The 27,689-nt window shown below is 45.0% G+C and overlaps 1 protein-coding gene and 1 long non-coding RNA gene across 8 annotated transcripts in view; one reads left to right on the forward strand and one right to left on the reverse strand.

Moving 5' to 3' along the window:
- LOC122183194 overlaps positions 1-9,315 on the reverse strand; it is a 154,247-nt gene extending 144,932 nt beyond the window's left edge. For 6 of the 7 annotated variants that reach the window (XR_006180157.1, XR_006180156.1, XR_006180150.1 and 3 more), the window contains exons 1-2: positions 9,206-9,315; positions 8,666-8,739 (exon numbers count right to left, since the gene is read on the reverse strand). This is a non-coding gene — a long non-coding RNA (uncharacterized LOC122183194). Of the gene's footprint in view, positions 1-8,665; positions 8,740-8,874; positions 8,916-9,205 lie in introns of those variants that run through there. The other variant, XR_006180152.1, reaches the window with a different exon arrangement.
- Positions 9,316-9,478: 163 nt separating this feature from the next.
- The window catches only part of SLC7A10 (solute carrier family 7 member 10), a gene marked incomplete at its 5' end in the record, with an annotated part of 32,801 nt that continues 14,590 nt past the window's right edge, over positions 9,479-27,689 (forward strand). The window contains one exon of the mRNA XM_042877286.1: positions 9,479-9,644. Coding sequence (XP_042733220.1) covers positions 9,479-9,644 — 166 coding nt within the window. The remainder of the gene's footprint in view (positions 9,645-27,689) is intronic.

The following is a 27,689-nucleotide window of genomic DNA, read 5'->3' on the forward strand; positions in this document are numbered from 1 at the left end:
AGCATTAAGTCTGAGACTGAAGAGAACTACATCTGACCCCCTTTCTGTGAGTAGTCTTCTGCAAACTTGCCTGGTCAACCTCCTCTGTAACACCACCTACCCCAGAGGGTTCCTGTAGGGTAGCTGTGGTAAAGACAGAGGCACGCTGAGGACACAGGAATGGATGCCAGCAAGGAACTGCTCTTCTCCCCAAGCACTGCTCTCCTTTCCCTTTGAGTTAACAGGGATTGGAGCAGAGTCTTTTATAATGAACATAACAAAAGACGATGAGTTGGCCTCAAAGCAGTAATAAAAAAAAAATTTAAGAACTCGTATAATAAAAAACACATTCATATAACTGGGTTTTATTATTTCCCACAGTTTTATTTTAATATATGACTCAGAGTATAGAGACAAAGGTATGATTCAGAGCAATAATGGAACTTTAAAAATTCATGCCACCAGCATGGACCAGACCCTCTGGTTGCCACTTACAGGAAACCCCTGCTCAAATAAAACCACTGCCCAAGTCTGTGTATGCTTTACCCTCACAAGGTGAAATGGACACTAGGCATGGTGGTACACTGGGAGGAACAGGCAGGAGAAACTTGTGCTATGACAGAAAACACACCTAGAGATGAGCAGAACCGAACAAGTGAACACTTAAATATTCTTAGTCCTTGCAGAGTATTTAACCATGCTTCTTAGACTTTAGGAGATTGAGCATCCTGAAATCCATTCACCAAATGGCACCACCAGTGATCAGTGCCAGGCGAGAACAGAAATAGCTGAAGCAGGCATGTTTAGCCATGACTACATAAGAGAGTTCATCCAGCACACTTGGCTTTGGCCTCCTGCACACACACCTGCAATTGCTCTCCTGAGAACTACCAGTATTCCAATTATCCCTGCTCACTTTCCTTCAAGATCTCATCTTAGGAATTGTCAGGGAAGAGAAACAGATGTTTGTGAATCAGAGGAGTACATCAAGCCTCACAAGGAAGTATAATACTCCGCCATAGCCAAGTTAAACAGGGTTCTTTGATTTGTCACTGGCTTACTCAAAGCCCCAAAGATCTGCTTTGAGCTCAGCTTGAATGGCCAACAACTCAGGTAGAAAAACACCAATTTGTCTGAGCTGTCAGCAGCTCCCTGAGCTATTCCTGAAACTACAGGACTTGACTCAACAATTTGAGACTTTCCAGGTGAAAATATTCCATGTGCCACAGGCTGGCTGTGGTTCCAGTCCAACAAAGCACTTAAGCACATGCTTCATTAAGAGCACTTGCACAACCACCTGTTCCCCTATAGTTCACAGGTGATACAAGGTCTAGATTATCACTATTTTCAATAGTGCAGTTCATACAGACTTCTGTACCTCATTGCTTTAGAGCTGAGTACACTTGAAAATGTTCTTTTCAGTAATATTTGCCAAAAAAAAAAAAAAAGTGAATTTCTACAGTCATTCTGTACGTGGCTGTCTATATCTTCCAAATTTGAAAGGATGAAGATATTCATTAAATACATTAAATAACCAAGCATATATATAAGTGGACAAGAACAGACATTGAACAGATCTCTGAATGGAGGCAGAAAGAAACTACCAAAGGTAGGCTGGGCTGCAGGACACGAAGTATCCTATAGCAATGGTTGGACTGGACAATCTTAGAGGTCTTTTCCTCTTAATGATTCTATGATGTTCATTGGGCGAACAGCCAGAATATCACTAGAAGGGAGGTCAGTGAGATTACAAGCACAGAGTGAGATCTAAATGCTGGTCCTGTTAGACACACAACTTTTCACTGGCTTACAAATTCCCTTTGCATTTCCTTAATTCTGGTGTGCAGACAGCAAGTGAATACCAACACCTGGATTAAGCTGCATCTTTCCAAGAAGTTGATGTGTGCACATGAAGGATGGCTGGCCACATGCACACACAGAGAGGGGAGTCCAGCTGCTTTCCAACACAATCTCCCTCTCTATTGGCAAGGTGCTCCAAAAAGAAGAAACATGCTTGGAGAATCTTCTGTTCCTTGTTGCATTCATGCAGGCTGCTCCCTGTCTGCATTGAGGGTCCTCTGCACTCTCAGTAACCCTAGTAAGATGTGCAGCCAGAAAATCTCACAGCACCCATCCTCCTCCTGAGTTTCGTCAGGCAACACCCAAGGAGTCTAACCCCTTTCTAGGGAAAAGGGCAAATAGGGAAAAATCTGATGCTATCATCAAGAAAGTTTGGGATGACACACTGTGCAGCAAATCTGCTTACCCTGTGATGATGATATAAAAGCCTGACAAAGAAAAGGCCTATCACTCCTCCATTTCAAAAAGTTCACCCGTGATAATACCAAAATATAATACAACACATAAGACTAAGCCTTCAGTCTGCCTGCAATGGGAAGAAAACATCTATTCTAGAGATAGGCAAACAAGGTTAGAGATGCAAGGTTGTCCAAGATCAAATCAGCAGCTGGAGTTTGAGAATCACTCATCACTTCCCAGACTGGGGCATACAGCAGATGTAAGTAATGCCCTGACAATCCTGCCTTCCTGTAATGTCTCTGGTCCCATGAAGCTTTTCTCTAAGTACAAGTTGTTTTTACTGAGAACCACCCAGGGCTGGCAGGTTGTAACTGATGACCAAGTACTGAAATAAAAGCACCAAAAGTGGTGCAGTCTTCATACAGTCCGCACGCTTCAAGCAGTGAAAGAAAGATTTGGTGGAGTTGCTCTAGTGCATGAATTGGGCAGGTGGGTATCATTATCCATAACTCCCTCTTGCTCTGTCTGGTGTGCGAGCAAAGTTCAAACTAACCCGGTCATCTCTGTCTGAGCGCACCTGTACCCTGCAGCAACCAGAAAGGATGGATGACCTGATGTACTTGCAAGAGCCTGTCATCTCTGTCTCAGCAAATTTTGGGGCCAGAGTTTGTCATTAGTGGGGAAGCCAAGCCCAGATTTTAACCTCCTCGCAGCTCTGTTTTCCCTGTTTACCAAAGAATATCATTTAATAAAAATTCATCCGGCAGGTTTACAGAGTAGTTTATGAACTCTTGTAATAGCTACATACTGGAGGGGATATGTATGAACTCTAACTACTTAAACCAAATATACATTTCTGTCTTCAAGACAGCTCTACATCTTGCACATAAATGAGCTCCTGGATAGTAGGATAACCTACTTTATTTGTAGCACAAAATTTCACCATTGTGTTAACTAAAGATGTGTTCCAGCTCATTACTCTCCTCATAATCCATAATACTGTACAGATAAGATATTTCATGATACAATGCCAGCTTACTAATAAGGGTTAAAAGGGGTTTTGTTTTGTTTACTATGGCTTTTTTTTTTTTTAATGTTTTTTGTTTTTAAGATCTCAAAGGCTGATAGATAACCTGCCAAACTGGCTTCCCCATTCTCTGAAGTCCAAAACAAGGTTCTACAATTGATTCTCTATCTTGATCTGCTTGCAGTTGGTAAATACACTCAGTTACATCAACCCCATGCAGGAAATGCACCTTTATAAAGGGATAAACTAGTAAGGATCTGTGACTTAACAGCTTCTTAAATCACCTCTCTGCTGGCATGGGCCATAGGAGCATACCTTATCTCTTTCAGTGAAAGTCAACAGGCCCACATAAAGCCTCTCACCCAGAGCTTACAGTTCACAGCCTATTTTGAAGGCTGTTCCTTTTTGTTTCCCAGTTAGTTAACACCTTCCAGCAGAGACCCAGTAACTGGCTGTGTAAGCACTTCTAGTCAGTTCTAGGGCAAAGTCAAACAAGTTGGTTCAAACCACTGCCAGATGGCTCAGCTAACTTGTTTGATTTTGTCCTGGAAGAGTCAAAAGTGCTCACAGGTCAGGAAGAGTTGAGAGGGAGCTCCAAACACCTGGAGTAATGGCCCTGACAATCTGAACATGAGCCCCATTCAAGGCAAAACTAAGGTAGGTTAGGTTAGGCACCACTGACTTTGTCTTCACAAAATCAATGACCAGGGAGACCGCCAAAAAGGGAGGAGCCCTATAGGAGCCTGCTCTGTCACATCTCCGTGGTAAGCAAGCCTTTGGACAAGCAGCCTTGGGATTTCCCTGGCAGTTGTCGTACCTCCTGGAAGGACATCAGCCCGCTGTGCAAGACCACCACCCTGGCACACCTCCTCAATGACATTCTATGTCAAGTGGTGCTTTGTAGATACACGCAGAAAGATTCTCCTTTTCTTAAAGACTTAAAGCCATTTCAGCAAGACTTACTACTACTGAAATGTTTATACTTTTTACAGTATATATACAGTAATTTTAAATTTTGAGCTTAGAAGCCCAATTTTGAGAAACAAGCACTTCAGGCCATCAGCACAGTGGGCAAAGTGACAATTTTGGCTTTAAAATACCGAGTTACAGGACCAGAGTGCCATCTACCGGGCTTCTCCGAGGATAACAGGCGTTCACAGAAATTCGGGTCACGATTAATGGTCTGATCGGGAGCTGTTTCACTGAGCAAAGGGGAAGCGGTGTATGTGAACGAATTTCCTTTAGAAACTCAGAGCCTTCGGTCCTGCCCAAAGTGTCATGCTCATAAGTAAGATAATAAGAGCCAAATGATAATTGTCATAATTTACACGTGTAAATTTTTGAGGGGAAAACAACATCCAACACCACCTCAAAGGGGTGGTTAACCACAACGTTCCTATGAACTAGAAAGAAATTTCAAGGTGGGCCTTAGAATCTATCAGGGATAAATATTCATCTTGAGTGCACCAGAAAAGAGTGAGCAATGGCATTTAGAGAAACAGCATGGAATAAAATTCAGGATAGTTTCAATTGATACGGGAATATCACAGGAAAATGATATTCAACTGAAAGAACGACCTCAAAAGAAAGATGCTGCACACAGATGAAGAATAGGGAGGGACAGCATAAGCTGCAGTATAGAGGGAAAATGACCTGGTAAGGCTATTCCTTCTGAAAAGGAAGTGAAACACATCACGGTTAACCTCAAACCAAAAACCCAAGTCAACAGCACAATAGTTTAAGTGTTACTTGTGAGAAATTGAGGGGATTATTCCAACCCAGTTAGAAGTTGCAATGCATTAAGCTTCAATATTATGTCCATCTTAAGCAGTAAGAATGAGGTTTAAAAAACATGCTCTTTGAAGGGGGGAGGGGGGAGAATAGGGTTTGCATAATCCACAAAAAAATAAGACTAAAAATATTCAAATCTGGTAAACTAAAGTATGTTATACTGAAAATGAGACCAAAAAGCAGCATAAGTGTTTGTTCCAAAACTGATCATTGTTCCAATTCCCTTTTATCACTTCATTTCCAACTCCAGTAAACCAACAGTACAAGTGCTCAACAGGAAGTATGTTCTTCGAGCAACTCTGGCTATACAAACCTAATTATTCAACAACCTACAAATAACTTCACAAGTAGATTTACTTACACTCATCTGCTTATCAGCCACCATGAAATATCTTTGAAGGAGTATCTTTGAAGGAATGATGTAATTTGAACATAAAACAGCCCATTTTATACAGCTGGAAATTTAGAAATACAGAGTTCTGACACAGATAGCTAAGTGTCCAGCAGCTCATGCTTGGTAAATAATTCACATTAGAGACAACAAACATTCTGGTTACCAGAGCCTAAGGATGAAAGCCTGCTGCCTTAAGTGAGTGGATTTTTTTATATATTGCCAAATTACTTTTCTTAGTAGGGTCTGTGGAGAGTTATTAACACAAGGTGAACCTCTACTGCGTACAAAGCTACATCCTTTTTAGAGGAGGGCAGAACAGTTACATAGCCTGAATGATCTCCTCAAGTTTCTAAATTACTGGATTTAAGCTCACAGATCTTGCAGAGGACAATGGAAGAGTGGAACCAGTAAGCTTAACTTACTTAGAAGCCATGGTTGTAAGCCTAAAGACCACTTATTTGCTAACTCCAGCTTTTGATCACAAACCTGCCCCCTCTTTAAAGAGGCAAGAAGTCTTCCCAAAGACTTCAGAAAACAGCAAGAGACAATCAAATGCTCTGTGACAACCCAGACTCCCCACTGCACACCACAAGATGTTTTTTGTTAGAGGTGGTCGCTGGATTCCAGCTCACAGCACTGTGCTCCCAGTACCCACACCAACCATCACAGGGCAGTGAGGGAGAACTGCACAGTGTTTGAGTTGTCCTGGAGATCAGTGCTCCACGAGGGCAGAGCAAAGTTCTGAGAGGGTAGTGCAAAGGTCAGTAGCAAACACTCCCCACAGTCTGGTTGCTCAGTCCTCACTTTGTCCTTTAACAAGAAACAAAGGTAAAATTAATTATTATTTTTTATTTATAAAGTTTGCAGTGATACAGAATAGGTGACAATCAAGAGGAACGTGGCAAACTTTCCTCTGAAGTTGATTAGCAATTAACATTCACTTTACAATCCCATTACTCCCCTAATTGCCTTTTGCTAAACCAATCGTCTGCTCTTTAAAGATACACTACAACCTGCTTTATCCTTTCAGCTCTTTCCCACTTACTGTTTATGGTGACCCCATTAAACTGGAAGTTGAACTACACTTTTAACAACTGTTTTCAGCAGCAGCCATGGGACATTTTTTGGATTTTTTTTTTTTAAATAGAATTTTTTTTAGATGAGTACAAAAACAAAGAGCGGGCAGGGTGTTACTGTCACAATCCCTGCAATTCTTTCACCTCACATACATTAAAGACTACGTTCATTTGAAGATTCCATCATAACAGCCCTCCTTAACTAACACGTTGAACTCACTTATTATTTCTTCCCAAATATATAAGCAAATGGTCACTGCCCCCCTCATTTTTAAAGGCATAAGGAATAAATGAATTGGTCCCAACAACTTCAATAATTTCTGTACGTTTCAGGACATTGAGAAAAGGAGGACAAAAATAGCAGCAAAAGAACACATGCAAGCTTCATTGTATCCTCTCTGTGCAGTTGCTACGCAGCAATTGCCCTCCTACAAAGAACTTTGGCTTTTTTGCTTACTAACATTTCATCATTCAATTAGATACTGCATGTCCAGATCCAAAACAATTTAAAAGAAGGCTTTGCTCTGAAAGTTCTCTCAGATAGCTACCAATTCAAATGTACATGCCTTCTGACTTGCTTCTTCTGGAACATTATTAACCATAGGCAGAACACCCAATCCCAGTAAGCAGCCGATACTTCCACAAGCAGTGTTGAGAAGAATCCCCTCCTCGTGCAGAGAATGCAGTGAGGCCTGCAGGCACCCAGCCTAACTAAATAAATAAGCAGCTTCTGGCAGCTAATGAGGGCAACCTTTGTCATACTGCCTTTTCCAAAAGGGCTCTGGCCCAGTGCTGCTCTACACCCTTGTGATTTGCTATGGATATAGAAATATCTAAAGCTCACATTGTGAGCTGCCCCCTGCTTACTCCATCAACAAATCAAAACACTTTTTAAAAAAAAAGAAGAAAAAGATATTTTATCTTATATTTCTTATGTGCACATGGGGGGGAACACAATAGTAAACCAATATTCATTGAATGAAGAACTATACAAGGACCCCAGTTGAAGTTACCCACACACCACACACTCAGCCTCAGTTTCCAGGGAGAGGCAGCACAGCTGCTGGGCAGCAGCCACCCCCAGCCCCCCCCAACACAGCTGTGGCCAACCCTGCTCATCACCCACACCTGAATCAAATCACAAATATACGCCTCATGCTTTTCATCAAAGAGGAACATTTATAGAACAAGATGTACAGTGCACACCTGCATGCTGGTATAAACGAATATTTAATAGTTCAACTAGCAGAAACCCAAGTACTGAACAGAAAACTTAAAGGAGAAAAGAGAAAAAGACACCTCCAACTACTGCACAGTAGAGCTAGAAAAGATAAATAGAGTTAATTGAATCCTATTATTTATTGCCTTCAGCCCACAGCCAGAGCGCAGCTTCCCATTAGCTTAAGAGCACTGCCTGGGACTTCCATCCTCTGCACAGCAACACAAAGACTGTACACACAGTTCAGAGCAAACCAACGTTTCCACCACAGCAAAAGAACCCGAGTACAACATTATCCTTTTAAGTGTCGCTCGTTAAACATATCTTGTGGTTGATCTGTAAGAGTTCAATGATTTGAAACTTCACAGAACTCAGTAACACCATTAGTAATGCAGTTGATAACATAATTCATTCCTGTTTTTCTTGGATTTTGTACTTCAACAAAATTCAATTTTATTTTTACCTCAAACAAAACAACGGACCATCCCAGGTGTGTTTGCACCGAGTTAATCGTAACGTCTGGGTGAGCCCGTCAGAGGTGCTACGAATTACTTCAGCTGCCACCAATGGAAAGCAGGGCTCAGCAACAACTTAAACCACGTAGGAGAAACAGCTAAGACATCAGAGAGCATCTACACTTTTGTTTGCGGTTTGCACGTTTTCCTGCCTTTAAAATGACAACAGCAGCAGCTCACACGCAGTTCAGGAAGCAAATCCTCCTATAAAGTGCTTCCGTACCAACGGTGTGAAGTCATTCAATAGAAGCACCTGTTAGGAGTAGTTAGCCAGGCCATTCGCCTACAAACAACAATTCTATGAAGCAATACATCAATTTCGGAAACGCATCTCAACCCCCGAAAATCAGCGGGTCTTATTAAACAGCAGGAGCTTGAGAAGCTTTATAAAGTAAAATCACTTACGGTTCTCCACTCCGTAAAGACAGCCTTCGGGTTTCCGCAAGGCGGCCGCCAGTTTTTCAGCCATTCCATCCGTTCTAAAGCCAAACAAAATCAGAGAGATGTCGCCACGGAAACTCCCACCTCCTTCATCCCCTCACCGCAGCCGCGCACCTTCCGACAACGCGCCACGCGCCGCAACGCAGCTCCGGGCCTCGCCGCGCGCTTCTCACCTGCGCGCCTCCCGAACGCGTCCCCAGGCGGGGATTTCCCTCCCCGCCGAGCTGGGCTTTCCACATCGCTGCGGAGCTGCACGTGGAACGCCCGTTCTGACCCAGCACCGGGGACCCCTGGGCAAACCGTTGTGAGCGGAAGAGCCCGGGCTGCCAAGCTGGGATTTCACTTTCTGATTTCACCTGAGAGCGCAGGGAACCTCCCCAGCTAGCACTCTGCGAAAGCGGCTCGTTCACGGAGCCAAGGACGTGTAAATTCCCGTACGGCGCCGTTTCCCCGACACTCTCCGCAGTTCCCACGTTCCTGGGAACGAAGCGTCCCAGTGATTACCTGCGCGCCCCGCGCGTGGAAAACAAACTCTGTTTGCTCGCGCTTGCTTTGCGGCGGCCGGTGCGCGCTGCGTGGGATCACAGGTGGAGACATCCGCTGCGTTCCGCGCCGCTAACGCGGTGCTACCACGCGGCGCTCGCCCGCACATAAGCCGGAGAGCAGTCGCCAGCTCCTCGCAGCAGGTGCGCACGTCCGCCGCGCGGCCCCGAGAGGCGCCCGGCGCAGCCTCATCCTCATCCCGGCGCGCTCCCGCCACCCCCTCGAACCCCGCTCGCGGACCCACCCGGAGCCCCGCTGGGGGCGGCGCATGCGCGCGGCTCGGGGCAGAGCGGCGCGGGCACGATGGCCGGCGGGGAGCAGCGCGGCGCGCCCGGCGGCCCCGAGCGGGTGGCGCTGAAGAAGGAGATCGGGCTGCTCAGCGCCTGTGCCATCATCATCGGTAAGGGTCGCCGCGGGCGGCGGGGCCGATCCGCGCCCTCCCGACGGAGCCGCCGGTTCCGTGCCGGGTCACAGCGGGCGGGCGGCGGACGGGCGGGCTGCGAGCAGACGGGAGCTGGTTCCCGTCCGCGGCGAAGCCGGCGGAACGCCTTTCCGTCCCACCAAAGGCGTCGGATCGGGGTAAAGTATTGGCGTATTGGCGTTGTCGGTAAAGCCTAGCGGTGTCAAGCGCCTGAAGCGTTGTAGCCAAAAACTTTCGCTAAAGGAAGCTCGGACAGCCGCCCCGGGAGCGGGATTGGCTGCGTGTAGGTGCGAAGTGGCACCGCGTGTCAGCGGCCCGTCCGTAACAGCGAAGCACGGCGCCGGCGGACGGCGCGGCTCTGCGGGCGGCACTCAGCGGAACGCGGCCGGAGGGCGCTGCGCCTCGCACCGGCACGGCCCGCAGCCTGCGCACGGCGGGACAAGAGGAGCCCGACCGAAGGCTTTCAGCGCAAGACCGAAGCACCCGTTGCCCTGTGCTGGCGTTAGGCGGCTCTCTGCCCGGTACAGGGTAACGTGGGGGGAAGACTTCCTTCCAAATGATGGAAGGCGTGCGGGCGGTGTCACGGCTCTGACCCAATGGCAGTGTGGGGTGTCGTGTCAGCCTTCTGGGGCAGAGAGCCTTCTTCCCTTCAGGGTTTCAGCATAAAACTCAAAGGTGTCCTGTGGCAAAGTCACTGTTATGTGCTATCCGTGTATGAAAGTGCTGCAGATACCCAAAAACAAGAGAGGGTATCTTTGTGTTATGAAATGAAATTGTCCGATGCTGGGATTTGTAAACTTTTTTTGTTACATTTTTGCTGGCTGTTCTGCAATTCAGTCACCTGCAGGGTGGGCAGAAAGCACGGTAATCTTGGCAATTAGTAGCCAACAGAGGAAACATGAGGGAGTATTTGGAAAAGACTGTGAAGATGAGACTATAAATCAGTGAGCTCACGATTGCCTTCCATGCACTATCTCTGCTAGTTCAAAATAAAACATTTTACGATCGGCATTAGGAGGAAATGATCAGATTGTTTTCTGAGTCCCCCCTGGCATAACGTAAGGAGGCAAAAGAGAAGGCTTTGAGGTGTGAATGCCATTATCCACTGTATTTGAGAGTGTTCCAATGACATTGGGGTCTCCCTGTGTGTCACAGCCCGTTATGACCCCATGAAATCTCACGGTTACACCCAGGGAAATAAAAGCTGCCTTCAGGTACAAGCACATCCCTTCATCCAGCACAACCGCTCCAGGACCATTGCTGTTAGAGCTCAGTCTGCCCTGTCCCAAACTGCTTTGTCTTAGAAACGGTTACATGCCATGAAAAAAAATCTCTCCTGCTATTAATAACCTGCTAATGTACTCATGTACATAATGTACTCAGTTACACTGCACATTAAAGCTTACCAATACTCAGATGAAGTGGTACAGCTTAAAAGGAAGTAACGCACTCTTTATTGGCTACTAAGTAGTAACTGACAGATACTATCTAACTGCTTGAAAACACCATTACTTTTTGTTTAGGAGATGAGCTACACAGAGAAATTCTTATCCAGGGCTTCAACATCAGTTTTGCCAATGCAGACGAAAAACTGGGTAAGAAGCTCCATGAGTTGGCTCTGTGTAGTTCCTGCCACATTCCTCTGTTCTTTAGAAAAGTACAAGAATTAGAAACAGCAGCCCGATTAATGTCTGATACCAGCCTGCTGCTTTTGGTCTGAATAACAAAATTACCACTCTTACGTTAGAAATGTACATGCAACCGTAGGTACAAATTGCAGCCATTTATATATATGTATGAACCTCTCTTAAAGCATTTGTTTATCAAGCTTGTAAAGCTGCATGCAAGTAGCTATAGGGTAGCACTCGGATTTTGGTAAAGTCCATTGTATGGATGTGAATGTATACAGCAGGCTGCATAAGAGCCATTAAAAGACCTGGAGATTAAGCTTCAATGAAATATGTCAGCTAAAACTAAATATGCCATAGGCAGAAATTATGTGCATCAGCTGACTAGGTTTCTAAAAATGTTTCTAGCACTCACTGCTCACACATAAGCTTCGTGTAAAAACCCCTTATAAACAGGTTCCCAATTTGAGTACATCCCATGTTATTAATACCAAAACTGTGATCAGATGGCCTGTGAGCACTGTGTTCAATTATTACTACTTTTGGAAATTGCCTCCTGGAATTTGTCTTCCAACATCACCCCAAAAATGGGATTTGCCTTGTTCCATAGGTGCTGTTAGTCTGCCACCTCATCGATGGTGTCAGCAGAATGTCCATGAGCTGGAAGCCCTCTTATATGGGAGATGCTTCCTTCTGTCAGGATTGTCACAAGGTGTATGCAGAAATATTATTCATGTGATGAAACTGCAGCAAGGAAACAAGCAAACACACTTCCCTGGCTGCCACAATGCATGCCTGACACTGTACTTGCTTACTAACAACCGTGTATGCATCTGCAGGAAGTTTCCACTTGCTTAAATACCTCTTCCATGGAGATGGCACCAAGTTCAGAGGTGTAATTGCAGAGGATAGGATTTTTCCTCCTTGCCCTTCACAGGAAACTACTTACCAGCCCTCCTGCATTCACTTCCTTGCACTGTTCTTGCTGATATGTCTCCTGTTGTTTTAACATGCCTTAAGGTCCCACAGCTAGGCCTTACAGACAGACATCACCAGGACTGGCAAGCTGCTAGCTTAACACCAGGGAAAGAAAATGCACTGGGAGAACTGAGAAGAACTGAGAGAGGTCTTTATACTCAACTTTTCACAAAATGTGAGAACTCAAAAAGCAATAAATAGGTAGTAATGCCTACATGGTCATGTTTCATGTGCCACTGGTGCTAAAGGAGACTGGCTGCTGGTCATTGAATCAACCAGCACCTGGTCAGATCCAAGTCCTTGTCAAATAGCGTATGGAACGACCGGGAGATCCTCCCAAAAGGGCTTTATTGGAACAGTACCCCAGTTCGAGGGCTGCAGCAGAAAGAAAGGTGTATGAAGGAAAGACTGTCACTCACATCGTGGTGTGATTTCTTCCTGCTTCTGCAATCCTACCTGGGATCGCAGAAAACAGCAGTGCTGCAGCACTGCTCTCTGATTCTCTGTGCAAGTATTGCACTTTTGGAGCTAGTTGAAGTTTCAGGACACGCTTCTTACCCGCTTGTGAGAGCAATGCAGATTACCTCAGTGGTTCTTACTCGTGAACAAAAAATTGTTTCTGGAAAGAAAGAGTCTTCCTTATCTCTGTTAGACATGTTGCTAACTAATATTTTAGCATTCAGTTCCACATGGCGCTTGCTGGCAGAGTGCACAGGGTTTAAACCTACATGACTAATACTTTTTCAGGACAATAGGACAGACCCAAACTGTAGAGAAGTGTAATTCAACATCTTGTCCTCTTATTAATGCAAATTGTGGTTAAATAAAGGTGGGAGTCGTGTCTTCCTTAAAAGCAAGAAACTACAAGGGTACTTTTGAGGCACTAGCAAACATTTTTTACCATGCAGTCTCAAGTCTGAGGCTCAGATTCATAACTAATGAAAATTAAATGTCCAGGAACTATGTGTGAAGAATAGCTGATAGGTGTCCACATTTTGGTATGATGCTCAGTACGAAGAAAGGTGCATACCTTTGAAAGATCAAATACTGCATTTTTAAAGAGAAATTTAGAAATGTTCATCCAAAATGCACTGTGCAAGTTACACTTACAGAACAATATACTTTAGGGATATTAGTGCACGCTCACATTTTCACAGTCTGTGCAAACATACAGTTGTCCATCAGAATCCTTTGGAGTAGGCATTCACCTAGTTTGGGGAGCTGAAAACATGCCACAGTTTTACTTGCAAGAAAAGCCATGGCAAGGTTCAAACAGCTTGGTAAAATTCCAGGGAGATCCTGCAGCTTTTCAAGGCTAGCGGCTTAGGCTTACCTCTGAGAGCAATTTTACCAGTGGGGGTAAAAAGGAGCTGCAACTAGAGATTCCTGGCAGCATAAAATGAAAATAAAAACAAATTTATATTCTTCTTAATTGGCTCATGCCAGAAATAGGCAGTGGGTCTATTTGTCCACAGATGTGCCTTTCTGCTGCAGTCTGTGCGCATCCAGAAGTCAGCGTGCAGAGCGAACATGTACAACACAAAGTGCAAAAGCTGCAATAAAGCAAAGTAAAAAATGTCAACATGAACAAATCCTTCCACATGGTGTTCAGAAGCAGTAGCAGGACACAGTGACTTTAAAAAAAAAAAAAACAAAAAAAACTGAAGTTTGTACTTCAGGAAATCATCAATGCTTAAACAAAACTTAGAACATTTGTAACATTCTGTTTCCTACTTACTATTTGGTGATGTTCATTGGTTTGGATTTAGGGGTTGGAGTTTGTTTTTTTCCCCTTGTGTTTTTCTGAAAAAGTGGAAAAATCTGATGAGGCTGAACATAGGCATTGTGATCAGAAAGCTGAAACAACGAGCTTTGTTATGGATGTCAGTAGTGCAGATACCCTGCAACACAAACTCTCCTTCTTCCTTGATAGACAAAAAAACAGAGGTAGCATCCTTTGGTAGTCTTACTCCTGATCTGGCAGTACAGTGCCTGCTTTCAGTGGTGCCATAAATCTCCACTCGCGTTCCCTTTTCCTGTGCCTTGCAGCTCATTTCCTTCTAGCATAATGTAGCCTTTTCTGTTGAGAAAGTCTGCTCTGCTTTGGCAGGCTCACAACGAGCAGAAATGGTTTGGTGGAGGTTTAGCTTTTTTGTGTTTGGAGCTTTTTGTGTGCCAAACTTTTCCTTTCAAGACCCTGTTTTTGCTGGGCTGCGGGGCAGTTTCTAGTAGCTGCCACACTTTTTTGTCACCTTAATTGCAGCATGATAAAATGAGAAGGCATTTGTCAGTGCTGAAGTGCCCCAGATATAAAACATCCTAACAGTGTTGTTTTTAGTATTGGTCCCAAAAAACCCAGAAGTCTTCCTAAGACTTCTTTAGTAGATGTTCCATAGCAAAGAGCAGGGAGCCAGTGATCCAACATGGACTGAGCATCTCAGCATTCTAATTCCTTTTTAAATGCCTGTATCCCTCTATAGGGAGGAAGCATAGAGAATATGCAAGCTCTGGTCTCCTGCAGAAGAAAGCCATATATAATGGTAAATTCCTTTCTCTTCACATGCCAGCCTCAACAAAATCTCTTTAGATAGTATTAGTTTATTCTCCTGCCTTGTTCTGGCACTGACCTCTGTATGTTGGAGCTGAAAAGCAAGATTAGAGGAATGGATCTCACTAACTGTTCTAATCTTCAGGAACTTGTAGGTTCTGTTATTCCTATTTCAGGTAATGAATGGCTCACTCTGGTGTTAAAGTGAACTGACTAAATTCTTGCACCTGGACATGCTTCCTCACCTCTTTCAGACAACGGGGCAAATTCACTGGATTTCAGAGAAAGAAAGGTGGAGAATGATGTACTGGGGAGGTTTGTCTGTACTACTGAGTAATGGAGTAACCCATGCAGTCGAACCACTCTTCTTTTAAGCTTTCTTTAGAATAGTACCAAAGCTTATGACAAAATAAACTTTTCTGAAATTTGACAAGTCAATATATATATTTTTTTAATCCTTAAATACTTTTGGAATTGCACATCAAAATGGGGCTTTAAACCCAATAGTGTGAAATATAGCATTAGAAATCAGTAAGACTTCAGAAAGGTTACTTCTGAAATACGTCTGTGGTCAGGTTGAGGGGCAGTTTTTCTGCTGGGAAGAATAATAGGTCTTTCATCAGTTTCATGAAGCCACATAATCTAGATCAGGCCAAACATCTTAATATAATAAACCACAAAAAATGTGTTTAAACAATAAAACGACCTTATCTATTGTCACAAAAGCCAGGAAGAATCAAGTTAAGAAAGAACCTCATTCTTAGATTGAGTACACTGGGTCAGAGAAATAAAATCCCTAGTAATGTATGATCTGTATTGGTGCGTGTCACAGGGTTGCCTGTCACAGACCTTCTAATTCACCTGTGACACTGGACAAGTCACAGATACACTAATAATGCTACATTAACTCTGGGTCAGATAATCAGGGATGAGCAGTAAGGTTAGAAACAGTTGCATTTCTTTTCTAGATCTCTTTAGTTTGCATAAGAAGCATTCAGACAACGGATGTCAGAAGTCGAACTCTTAATATGTAAGCATCTTCTCCAGGAAGCACTTGAATACCTGTGCATGGCACAAAAAGTTACAGGTTTAACAAAAAGAAGCAACATTAGTTGTCTAGTCTCTTGCCTTTCCTGGGCACTTTCCATCTTTTTGCTGTTACGCTGTGCAACAGTCATGAGGCAACAAGAACCAACTATTAGCATGTGCCATTTAGGATGGGATTCTAATAGTCCCAGAGAGTGCTGTGAGATCGTGCACTCCTGCTCAGGCTCCACAAGGAAAGCCTGATAGCAGGCCTGTCTCCTGGGTAGTTGGAAACATGGGAGCTCAAGCCTTGCTTCATCACTAACTGCAAACAACGCAGACACTTCTCATGTCCATGCAGAGGAAACCAAACCATTTCAGAGAGTGTTCTTGGACTTCACAAGTGCAAAATGGCAAAATGAAAGAGTAATCTTGGATAAAATGAGTGCCACTCATAGGTGATCGACCCTTCCAAATGGGAAGGGGCTGGAGGATGGTTTTTAAAAGAAGTGGTGCTGACCTTGGCCTCTGCTAAGTGCTTATAAGTTTCACTGTTATTTATTTTTTTAAATTTTGTGTTTTCTTAATTTCAGTCTGAAAACTTGAACAGCCATACACTTCAGAAACATAATTAATCAGCTCAAGTGTCTTGAAAATAATAATAGTAGCAGTTAGCACAAAATAGTACCCAAGCTTGTTACTTCTAAGCACTGTACTTAGACTCAACTAAATTAAAAAATAGCTGAACCAATATTCTAAGAACAGAGAAAAAAAGTACTTGCCTCTAGGTGATGTCTTCACATGCTTAGCCTTCAGCTTTGAAAGGCTTTCTGTTTTTATGACAGAATTTAAGTATTTGGAATTTAAAATAAACTAACAAGCTACTTTTTTGTACTGCTGTAAGTAGATCTTGTTGCAATAAAGCAATTTCTTACAGTAAACTCTGCCAGAGAGCAGTAGGATACGTCTACATGTTTGTTCGCTGTGGACACGGCTGGTTTCCAAGCAACGCATTAAGATTTAAGTGGACCATTACAAAAAGTACCAAAATCCTGTAAATACTACCAGTACATACAGAAGGAATGCTTCCCTTTAGTGCTCAGGCTCCCAGTGGAAGATTAAAGACCCTTTTTTTAACAGGTCCCAAGCCCCTCTAGTAGGAGCTGAGGTCTTCACTGCCTCATAGGATCTGGACCTGAATCAAATTAAAGCAGCTACATACAAAGCACATTAATCCCTTGTTAGCCACATTGCCGTTGGCTGTACATGAGTACAGTGCACCTGGATGGATAAGGTACATCAGGCTACAGAGCGGAGGTGGGAAATGCTTGTAGTCTGTCCTCTGAGGTACTGAGCTAATTCACTTCCACGTTTCTGTGTCCTCCAGACACCCTGGAAACAAATTTTTATACTTGAGGGGAAGAGAGGAGTTTTTCTGATAACATTTTTATCCAGCTGTTCAGCTGCCTAGAGCAAGCTGATGTATAAAGGCCTCATGAGCACTGTGAAGGCTGCGGATTCTGAAGATGCTTAGTTTTGAGAGGCAGCCATAGCTTTTCGTAATACAGAGTTCATAATGCAAACAGAAGATTATGAAGTAATATTGCTGACTCGTGAGGTCATATTAAGATATCTGGCATTTTCCTTAAATTCCAAGACAGCAGACTTTTAAGAGTTTCCTGAAAAGCTGCCAAGTTTCTAGTTCTCATCAGTAAAATTATCTAAATTTGTTTCTAAAAATACATAAAAGACTTAAATATAAATGAGGTCAAGGTACAAACAGCACCAATTTCTGAATCCTTTAGGTCAGGAGCACAGTATCATAAGTGATGCTCACAGCAGAATTTGCTAACACAGATTCGTGGACAGAACGTAAGTTTGAGCCCCTGACTAATGTCCTATCACAGAGCTGTGAACCCTGTGAGAGCAGCAAACTTTGCTCAGGTCACGTTCACATCTGCATCCAAAACAGCATTTGTGTCAGAGCCCAGGCAGTGGCAGTAGAGATTAAAGAAGATTCCCACTCAGCGTGTTCCTAGCAGAAAGCTGCAGTGATCCCAGCAAGGTAAGCAGGGAGGTGCCACAGTGAGGTGGGAGCCGGGAGCCGGTGCTAGCTCCAAGGTTGCTTCCTCTGCTGTGCCATCTAAGAGTTCCTTCTGTGCCCTTGTGTGAGTGTGCCATGCAACTGATGAACTTCGCTGCCATTTTAGTGCATCTTTCTAATCAGACAAATGATGATACTTCTGTGAGGACAGGAACAGACAGGAAGAGGCTTTCCTGCTGGGCAGCATTTGCTGATCAATTTTCCAGACTGTTCAATTAATCTGTTTGCTATGCTCCAAGCTAAGAACCAAAATTAAAAAAAGTCATCATTTTCCATGACACAAATTACAGTGTGAGGGTCCCTTCCACTGGAATGAGCAGGACTGAGGAGTCCAGGCTGGCAGAAAGCTGTGTTTGTCATCCTGTCCTCAGCTGACCCACCGCATTCCCTGACACAGCTGAACTCTTTGGCTGCTATTACAGCTAGATTGGTGAGCTGTAGAGCAGCATTTTTAAATTGCTTAACTTTTTAGTAAATCCTACAAATCATTACAGTTGCAGAGGGCACTGCGGGAGCTGCCCAGAGGTACAGCTACCTGTGGGATTTCCCAGCTGAGGCACAAGCATTAAACCCAGGGCATGGCTGGTATGTACTCCTCAAGCTGCTGCATGGAAGCCTTGCTGCACCGCCAGTTGTTTCCCTTAAAAATCAGGATTTATCTGATGGTGATCAGGCGCACCGCATTCAAGGGAAGACCCCCCACCTGCTGCAGCATGCCTGCGAAGATGTGACAACACCTCTGCTGCTTTCAGGTTAAACTGCAGGTTGGGTTGCTGAGGTCCAGAGAACACAGAAAACAAAGGTAGGACAGATAACAAGAACTGAGACAGCACAAGGCTGCACTACTCATCATGCGCAGTGCTGCACGTTCTTTCCAGGGCAACCCAGGCATTTTAGGAACAGGAGAGGGTTTTCCTCTCCACCTCTCCCAGAGCACAAAGTTAGGCCTGGTGTTCAGTTTCTCTCTGGAAGTTAGCACAAAGGAGCACTTTGCCTCAGGGGCCCTCTACATTCTAAGCGTACAAGGCAAGCAGCAGATTGAGTTGCAGTGTGGTTGTCAGATTGATGCAGTGCCACCACCACCCCAAGCTGCCTGCAGCTCCCACTGGAGCACTCATTGCCACCTGGCAGCTCTGCCCTGCCAGCAGCACTGCTCAGGTACAGGAACAGAAAAGGGTAAGTGAAGTGTGAAGCCCAAAGGTGGCTGGTTCAACATGGACACACAGCCCTACCATCATGCTGCTTTTGGGGTGGTGGCAATCTGGAGCTCCTCCGTGTCACTCCTTTGAGAAAATCCCCAGGAAAATGCCTCCTGCTTCCCAGGAGAAGAATTTTCTCAGCATTTCTCTGTTATCTGTGGTGAGCATTGCAGCACACAGATGAGGGCATAGGAGGCTGAGATTTGCTCTCCAGGGTAATGAAATGCAGCCCACATATCCCAGCACTGGCAAGAGAAGAGCCGAACAAGTCAGAAGTTAAGGAAGTAGAGAAAACAGACCAAGTACAAGAGTCAGAACAGAGGAGCAGGAAATAAAGCAGTGGTCTGTGCACTTGAAAAGAGCAGACAGAGCCTGCAGCCGGTGAAAGGATTAGCAGAATAAAAGGAGTTCTCAATTCAGAACAACAAAAATCCTATCATACGGGCTGCAACGTCTCCTTTGATATAAGCACATTACAGCAGCATTACTTGAATCAGAATAAAGCCACGCACAAGCAGCCCACCCATCTCCTCTATCTCACCTGCTTCAAAGATGCCACATTCCAGCCCCACCTCACTACTTAGCAACTGCAGTGCAGATCAGCCCTGAAAACCTGTGCAGGGGCAGGTACACGTTTCCTGCTGACCTGGGCCATGCAACTCTGAGCTGTTTGTAAGTATGGGCAATAAATTAATTGATCCTGTCCAGTGGATGCCCATGTGCATACTCAGGAGAGATTCCTAATGATGTTTGCCAGGAGAGAACAGGATCGGGGGATTTGCATTTGGCTGTAAGCACTGCATTGATTAGAACACACCTCACATCTTCTGCAGTGAGGTCAGTCAGTACTGATGTGCCCTGCAGGTACCCAACACCGGCAGTGTCAGCTCCTGGGACACCATTCAGGTGGCAGATCACTTTGCCAGGACCATGTTAACAAAGCTGCTCTAAAAGCTTGCTCTATGAAGTTTCTCCCTATTTAACCCCCTTCTGTATGAGAAAATGCACAGATTATTGCTAATTTTACAGAGAGAAAAGAGTGTTCTTATTCACAAAGGCAGAAATTTTAACCTGATTGGTTTTAAGCCATTGAGTACCTTGGCAGAGGTTGGACTGTCAGCACATTGAGCATGGTCAGCCTTGTACAGCATGCAGCAGTGTTTGAGTAAGCAGAAAAGCACTGCAGCCCATAACTGTACCTTGCAGGTTTAGGAAATGTTGCTTTTCTCTAAGGCTGCATTTCAGTGCTAGAAGAAATTCTAAGCTAATCATCTCTGTGAAACAGTTTATCCAGCACAAACTGGGGCCAAACGTGCAGCTTGCTGCTTTTAAAGAACTTTTCCAGCAGCCCCTGAACCATGGAAGGTCCTGGGAAGCTCCAGGCTGTTCCCAGCTCCTTCCCAGGGCGTAGGGAGAGGCAGCACTGCCATGCACAGCTGCTCACTGACTGCTCTGAGGGTTGAAGGTGGGAGTTCTCACTGAATTGCTTTGATTGCATTTCTCTAGATTATGAATTCCCTAATTGCGACACAGCCACCTAACGCACACCCAAACCATCACAGTGCTGTCTGCACACACAGGTAGCACCCACTGCTATTTCCGCTCATCATCTTTGCAACTTAATCAGTCTCACACTTGCTTAGAATACCAAAGACAAGATATTTCCTCTCAAGGGAAAGATCCCTGCAATCACCTTGCAAACAGCAGCCAGGAACAAGCAAGCTGAGGTCGTGACTGCTGCAATAGCGATACCCACTGACATGCAGCTGTTCCTCTGCATGCAGTGTGCTGGTGTTGTGGCGTAAGGGGTCCCCGCTCTTTGCTGAGCTTTCTGTTGTAGGAACAACCTTCCTCAGGTCCATGCAGGCTGGACACGCATATTGGTGCTAAAAAGGCAAGTACCTTTGCCCAGGGAGGTGGTGGAGTCACCAACCTGGAGGTGTTCAAGGAATGTTTGGACATGGTGTTGAGGGACATGGCTTAGTGAGAACTAATTGATGATAGGTGGGTGGTTGGAGTGGATGATCTTGTCGGTCTTTTCCAACCTTGGCGATTCTGTGATTGTCCGTATAGGTCTGAGACAAGTTAAAGAAAACGCCTTTGTCAATATTTTAAGTAGCCTAGTTTTAAAAATCTTTAGAGTTGGGTGTAACATAATCAGATTAGGAATTCTTAATGCAGCAAAATCCACTTGGAATGCTGGAATTGCAAGTTGTGGTGATTGGTCATGTTCTTACTTGCTAAGAATTTTAGCATAAATATTTGAACTGAAGTCAGATTTTTAGATCATTTCATTTTTTAAATACTGATCCCTGCAGACATTAAATCACCACTGTTATTTCTATGGCCATTTTTCATTTTGTTCCTTTACGAGCACATTAGCTGAGGAGCCATAATTCATTTTCCACTATTACGGCAGTTAAATCTTTTCCTCACACATGAAATTAAGCAGTTATTAGTTTAATGCCAAGCTCTGTTGATTCTTTTATTCTTCATCCATTCTTCATTAAGAGTTTTCTGCATACCATTTAAAGAAGTTCAAGACCATCAAATGAACTACCGCAAACATTGCCACGTCACCTCAGTTTGTGCTCAACTAGAGCTCAGAGCGAGGCACACGTGAGCATTTGCTGCTTTTAATTCTGTGCCATCCCTGTATTTTAGTAACTGTCTGAGCCTGAATGTTCTGTCCATCCAGAATCACTTATTCTTTGCTTTCATAGCAGGAGAGCACAACCTCTGGAGTTACAGCTGCACCTGTGGTACCATGCTGGAGGTCAGCAGCACCCTGTGTGCAGCCATCCCTTACCTGTCCCAGCATGGTGACACAGCCATCCTGTACCAGGCCTGGAGCTCAGCAGGGCCCACAGAGCTGTGGCACAGTGCCAGCTTAGCGCCAGCACCGCCAGCTGTGCTGTCACCTCTTGGCTGCTCACATTGGTGTGTCGTATGCTGAGGTCACAGATAGACAGTGACAAGCCAAGCCACTTTCTAGTGTCCTCAATTATGAATGTTTAACTCCTGAAAGCCAATTAGCAGCTAATAGCTGGACTGAAGGCTGCTTAGTGTAGCACTTTTCTGCTAACTAAATAACTCACGATGGGATACAGCATCGTCATTGCTGATATCATCCACCTCAGATTTCATTTGGATTTAATACGCTTGTAAAGCCTGATTCCTTTCATCTAAGCTCTTTTTTTTTTTTTCTCCTTCTTATCTGAACAGTAATCTCAAGTCTTTGCCTTCCTGGTCAAGATACCCAGACCCACATATTCAGACCACCTGCTAAAGCTGTGCCATGCTGGGGCCCACACCAAACACTGCAACTTCCTGATGTGACAAACAGCACTTGCTGGAAGCCTGAGTCCAGGCAGGTTTCTGCTTTGGGCTGTGCGTGGCTTTTCAGAAATCCTGCCTACCACAACCCCTCAGTGAACAAGTCACAAAGTGATTTATCTGACTGAGGGGAAAAAAAAAAGAAAGCACTAAAGTCCTTTTTTCCTTGATAGTATTTCACTTTTTAGATGAAAGAACTGCTTATCCAAATTTCTAGTTGATATTACAGACCCATTCAGAATTTCAGATATATAACATGGAGCTGTAATGGAAAGCACAGGCAGTAAAAAGACCTGAGTGATATTTTCTTTGCTAACCACACAGGAAATTGCTGTTTTTATCAGGACTAAGGTCTCTGCATACAGCCAGTAAGCCCTTTCCTAAGGAACTGCCGAATACTTTCAGCAGGCTTAGAGATCCATTATTTTTACAGCCTGCATGGATTGTGTGCTGCAGATAAATAGAAGGCACTCTAAGGACTTTGCTCTCAAAGTGATGGCACAAAGTATTGCCAGACCCCTGCATTTTCTCACAAACGCTGTCATATTTAGTGCTTTCTTTCCACATGCAGTTCTTGGAATATTTTAATGAGAATTCAGCTTTTGTTTAAAAAAATGAGTTTCAACCCCCACATTTGCATTGAAAAACACCAAATCCTGACCCCAAATGCACTCCCAGTAGTTCGAAAACCAGAGGCATGCTACAAGCATCGGCTTTTCCAGCAATGTCCCATGCCCTGATGCCTGCCAGTCCTGCAGTTCCAGAACACACACATCTGCAGGGGGTACATGCCCACGGGCAGCGCCTACACTGCACAGCAGACTGCTCTGAGGAGTGCCTCCCACGGCCACATCTCAGCACCTGAACTACAAGCACAAACAAAGCCATGTATTTTCAGAGGAAGGACTGGAGGACGGGCTCTTCTGCATTCTCTTCAGTAAAAGATCTGGAGGAGGAGTTGCTTCCTGAGTTCAGTGGAGATGGAGCACGGATGACAGCAGAGGAACTGAGCTGCTTCCAAGCTACTGGCAAGCTTTAGTTCCTTCTGTGTGGCACTGCAGCAGCAGCCTGTAGTGCAGTGCCCAGAAATCAGCATCCAACACAGAAGGGATGCCCTCCAGACGCTTGGAGGAATATTACCTAAAATCACAGGGCATCGTGAAACCCTAGCACTAATGCTATCCACCAAGGAGCAATTCCTTTCAGTGGTTTGGAGAACCCAGCACTATCCCCCCCAGCACGCCGAGCTGCAGCGCGTACAGTTCACGACCATGCTACAATGGTGGTTTTGTTTCCATCAGTTCTGCGCTGGGCTCGGTGTCACCAGCAAGCGTCCTCGGTCACAGCCCGCCTGGGCTGTGAATGCCACTCACAAAGCACAGGCTGAGCTGCCAGCTTGGGCAGAGCTCCCCAGCAGCAGGTTGCAGCACTGCATACAAAGTGCATCTGGGAAAAGACTGCTCAATATTTTTTTAAAAGCATGAATTCCTACATTATGGGACCTTTTTGTTCTCCTTTCTCTTCTGCATCCTATTACCTCTTCATAGTCAGCCGCAGCACTATGCGTTCTTTCCTATACACAGCGTCTCAGTTAGTCAGCTCTTGTATCTGTGTTGTTGCCTTTTCTTCTTTCCTTTACAAAGACTCTTTAAGGGATGTTATTCCACAAGAACATCAGTTTTTGTTTAAGAGGGATATTCCTAACCCTCTGGGGCGTTTTAGAAAAATCTTCTTAATTTGAAACATAAAGCCTTGAAAAAAAAAAAAAAAAAAAAAAAAAGAAAAATACAAGATTTGGGAGTGAAGTGAAATAGCCTGAAATAGAACATAGCAGTACTACAGAACCCAGTGCTGGATTGAAGATAGCTCCTGCCCTGCCAAAAACTGAGATATGTTTAAGGTTAGGAACTTGTGTAAGGCCTGCCATGGCATCACATGGAGCTGGAGCCTGGGGGAGCAGGCTTGTGCTGGCACATGGAGATGAAGGCAGTATGCTTGGGGTGTGCAGCAACACAAGTGTGTATCCACCTCCTTTGCCCAAGGAGTTGTGCTCTGTGTGAACACATCATTGAAGGCTCCATCTGGAGGTGGAGGATATTGTCCACATAGAAAGCTCTTAATTCAGCCTCTGGAACTGAGCTGGTGGTTCTTGCAGTAGCTTAGCTCCTCTTTGTTGGGGTTGATCACAAGGCAGTGTGATTTCCAACAGGAATTTTTATATGCTTTTTTAAGATCGAGAGAGCCATGGAATGAATACATGTAATTTAAGTATTAGTTTCCTCTAGGTGTGAATAGGTAGTTTTGTTGCAAGAAACTAATAAACTGAAACAAATTATCCCCAACCCCACAAGCGCAGCAATGCAACTCCTGCGCTGCACAGCCAGTTTCATTCCTGCCGTGGAGTTACTCCCCAGATTCTCTTCAATTCTTGCTGAACAAATATTGCTTAGAAATACCTCTTTGTGGATAAAGCATTTGTCTTACTATTAAATCTTCCATCCTACTACATGAAACCTCCTCAAAATTCTACTTCTCATCAGGCAGTTCCTGACACTTCCTTGTGCATTTCCCCGTCTCCACCTTATCTATTTTTAAACACATCCTACACTGAGCTACAAGTGAAGGTGCTTCCCAGGCACATTGCCACAGCCATGACACATTTCCATACGAACATTTTTGTTGTCAGAAGGGTGTAGCACTTCCACTCCTGCTGATATGACTTTCACACATGTTGCATGAGCAAAATAGGAAATCCATAAGGAGCTTAGAACTGAGTTTTGCCTTATACTCATTCAAGAAGTAAGTTAGACTTTAAAAACAACAAACTACTTAATTCAACCAAAAGACATCTGTGAGTGTTTGCATGAAAGAGCCTCCAGAAGCCTACCAGTTCCTTCTTGTCCTGCTCCTGCAATAGCTACACCAGAAGGCGTTAACCTCGAATAGGTCACATTTGGCAACTTGCAGCATAGCGTAGCGCAGCACAAGGAGGGCTGCACTGGCAGCCCCAGCGTGGCAGGAGGGCAGCGCTTGAGGCCATGCTGTGCCACACACTGCTCCTCCCCACAGCCACCTAAGGCCAGGCAGCAGCTCTCTGCCACCCTGTGCTCACAGTGCTGAGTAATGCCCACTCCTTGAGATGGAAACATAAAGCACACACAGAATCGGGGCTTTACTTAAGTCAAGGCCAAATACGTACGTCTGAAGACACACCAAGCCACCAACCTTTTGGCTAAGCATTAGCCTGCTTGTTATTACACCACACCAGGCTGCTGCCCCTTGTCTCTGTGGCTGCACCTCACCAACACTCACCTCTTTCTCCTGGGCCTGGCATCCAATGACACTGCCACTGATTCCATCTGCCCCACCCTCCAGCCCATCACAGATCTTACTGCACCCAAGCGACTGAGAACATGGAGGGAACCCGACACAAAGGCAGCCTGAAACTGTCCCAGCACTCAGGTGCCTCAGGTAGCAGAATGTTTTCTCAATTTCTTTCCATTGCTAGTTTGGGGGATACCATGTTGTAGTGGGATTTTCTCCTTTCTACACGAAGTGACACAAGGACAAGGTGACAAATTACATGTGGATGTGGCAGCTTTTGCATGGAGCCAGCTGAAGGGCAGGCACTCGCATCTGCTGATGGCTGCTGAGCAGCAAAGCAAAGCCAAAGTATGCATGGGCTCTGGGCAGCAGGACTGACACAGAGGCCCAGCTGGAGTTGTTCAGCCCTCATACAGCTTCTGTGAGCTCAGCACCAAGGCTGCCAGAGCAGCATGTTGTCCTGTTCCAAGGAGGGAGTTAAAGCTTACCGGCCCTACAGTGCTACTGTGCTTTACAGGCAGGGCTCCCTCCCCCTGTTATTTACACAGAAGTTAAATTTGGACATCCTCTTGCTCGGCCATGAGAGCAGCTTGCTGCAAGAGGAAGCAGCTGACCTGGCCTCTCACCTTTCCTTCTGCCTTGTTCCCAGCCCGCCACATCCTCCTGCCTTCCTCCCACTGCTGTCCTTGCTCTCTGGAGGGGAAGGCAGGAAGAACATAGGCAGGAAGAGCTGGGTGTTGCATTTCCCTCATACATCTCCCTGCTCCTTCCCGGGCTGTCCTATCTGCCCCCATCTCTCTGTACACAACCCATGGCACAAAGGGGCAGACCTGCATCTCAACACCCCCCCCCCCCCCCCCCGGAGCACAGTGGGGGGGTTCACTTGGCTGTGTAAATCAAAGTTTGGTAACATTTCATGTATTTCTTCAAGTGGTAACTGCAACTATCAGCTTTCATCTAAAGAGAAGGTGATTGTGGTCTTCCTCTGTCCACAAAAGGACTCTTTTATGAGTCCTCAAAGCTTAATGATTAAAATGAAAAGTTGAGAAGTTTGGTCAGCATCACTTTTTAAAGTGATTTTGCAACTTGTAGAGTGTCTGCACTAGTTTCTTTAATCTGCACCACTGTTTCCTTATTGCTGTGCTGGGACAATGCTCCTTCCAGCTGCCTGGGAGCATTTTGTAACTGCATTCAATTACAACATTGAAAAGAGAAGCACAAGAAGCAGTGCCCTTCCACAAGCTGACACCTCAGCTGATAGGAAAGGCACAGCAAGTGTCCAGCAGCATCATCCCAAGAATATATCTTAGGTGATTTGTGCATTACTGCAGTTGGATTCTCTGGTGCACTGTTTCAGGGCTACACTGACACTTTAATACCCAAGGAATGGTTTACCTGTGGTGAAACCCTCACACAACAGCAGCTCTTTGCCCCTGGAAGCCTGAAGCCCTCTGGGTTCTCCAGGAGGACTATGCTGGCTGCAGAGCTCCCAGCAGCTGCACCCCCCTCCCACTCTTTCCAGGAAGCAGCCATCTGCTTATCAGTGGCAGGAGATGTCTATTTTCTACCCTAATTTCATTTCAAACCACAGATAGAGTGTCTGCCTCAGCACACTGTCCAAACCCACGGCTACATACAAGCACAACGAGCTAGGAGAGCTGCACTCTCTGAAACTGCTTGCAGAAATGCAAGGAGAAAACTGAAGCCAAACACAGCAAAATTTGGAATAGCTGGGTGCACTTATGGAATGCACTATCCACCGCGAGCCGAGAACCACTTATAAAGCAGAGAGGAGGAAGCAAACTTAGCAGGCTCCAGCCAGAACTCTCTCAGCTCACAATTGACCGCACAGAACTAGAAGGACAGAGCCCACATTGTCCC

Source organism: Lagopus leucura, unplaced genomic scaffold, assembly GCF_019238085.1.
Source record: "Lagopus leucura isolate 7727_CA_CO unplaced genomic scaffold, USGS_WTPT01 Super-Scaffold_100017, whole genome shotgun sequence".
NCBI classification, from domain to species: domain Eukaryota; kingdom Metazoa; phylum Chordata; class Aves; order Galliformes; family Phasianidae; genus Lagopus; species Lagopus leucura.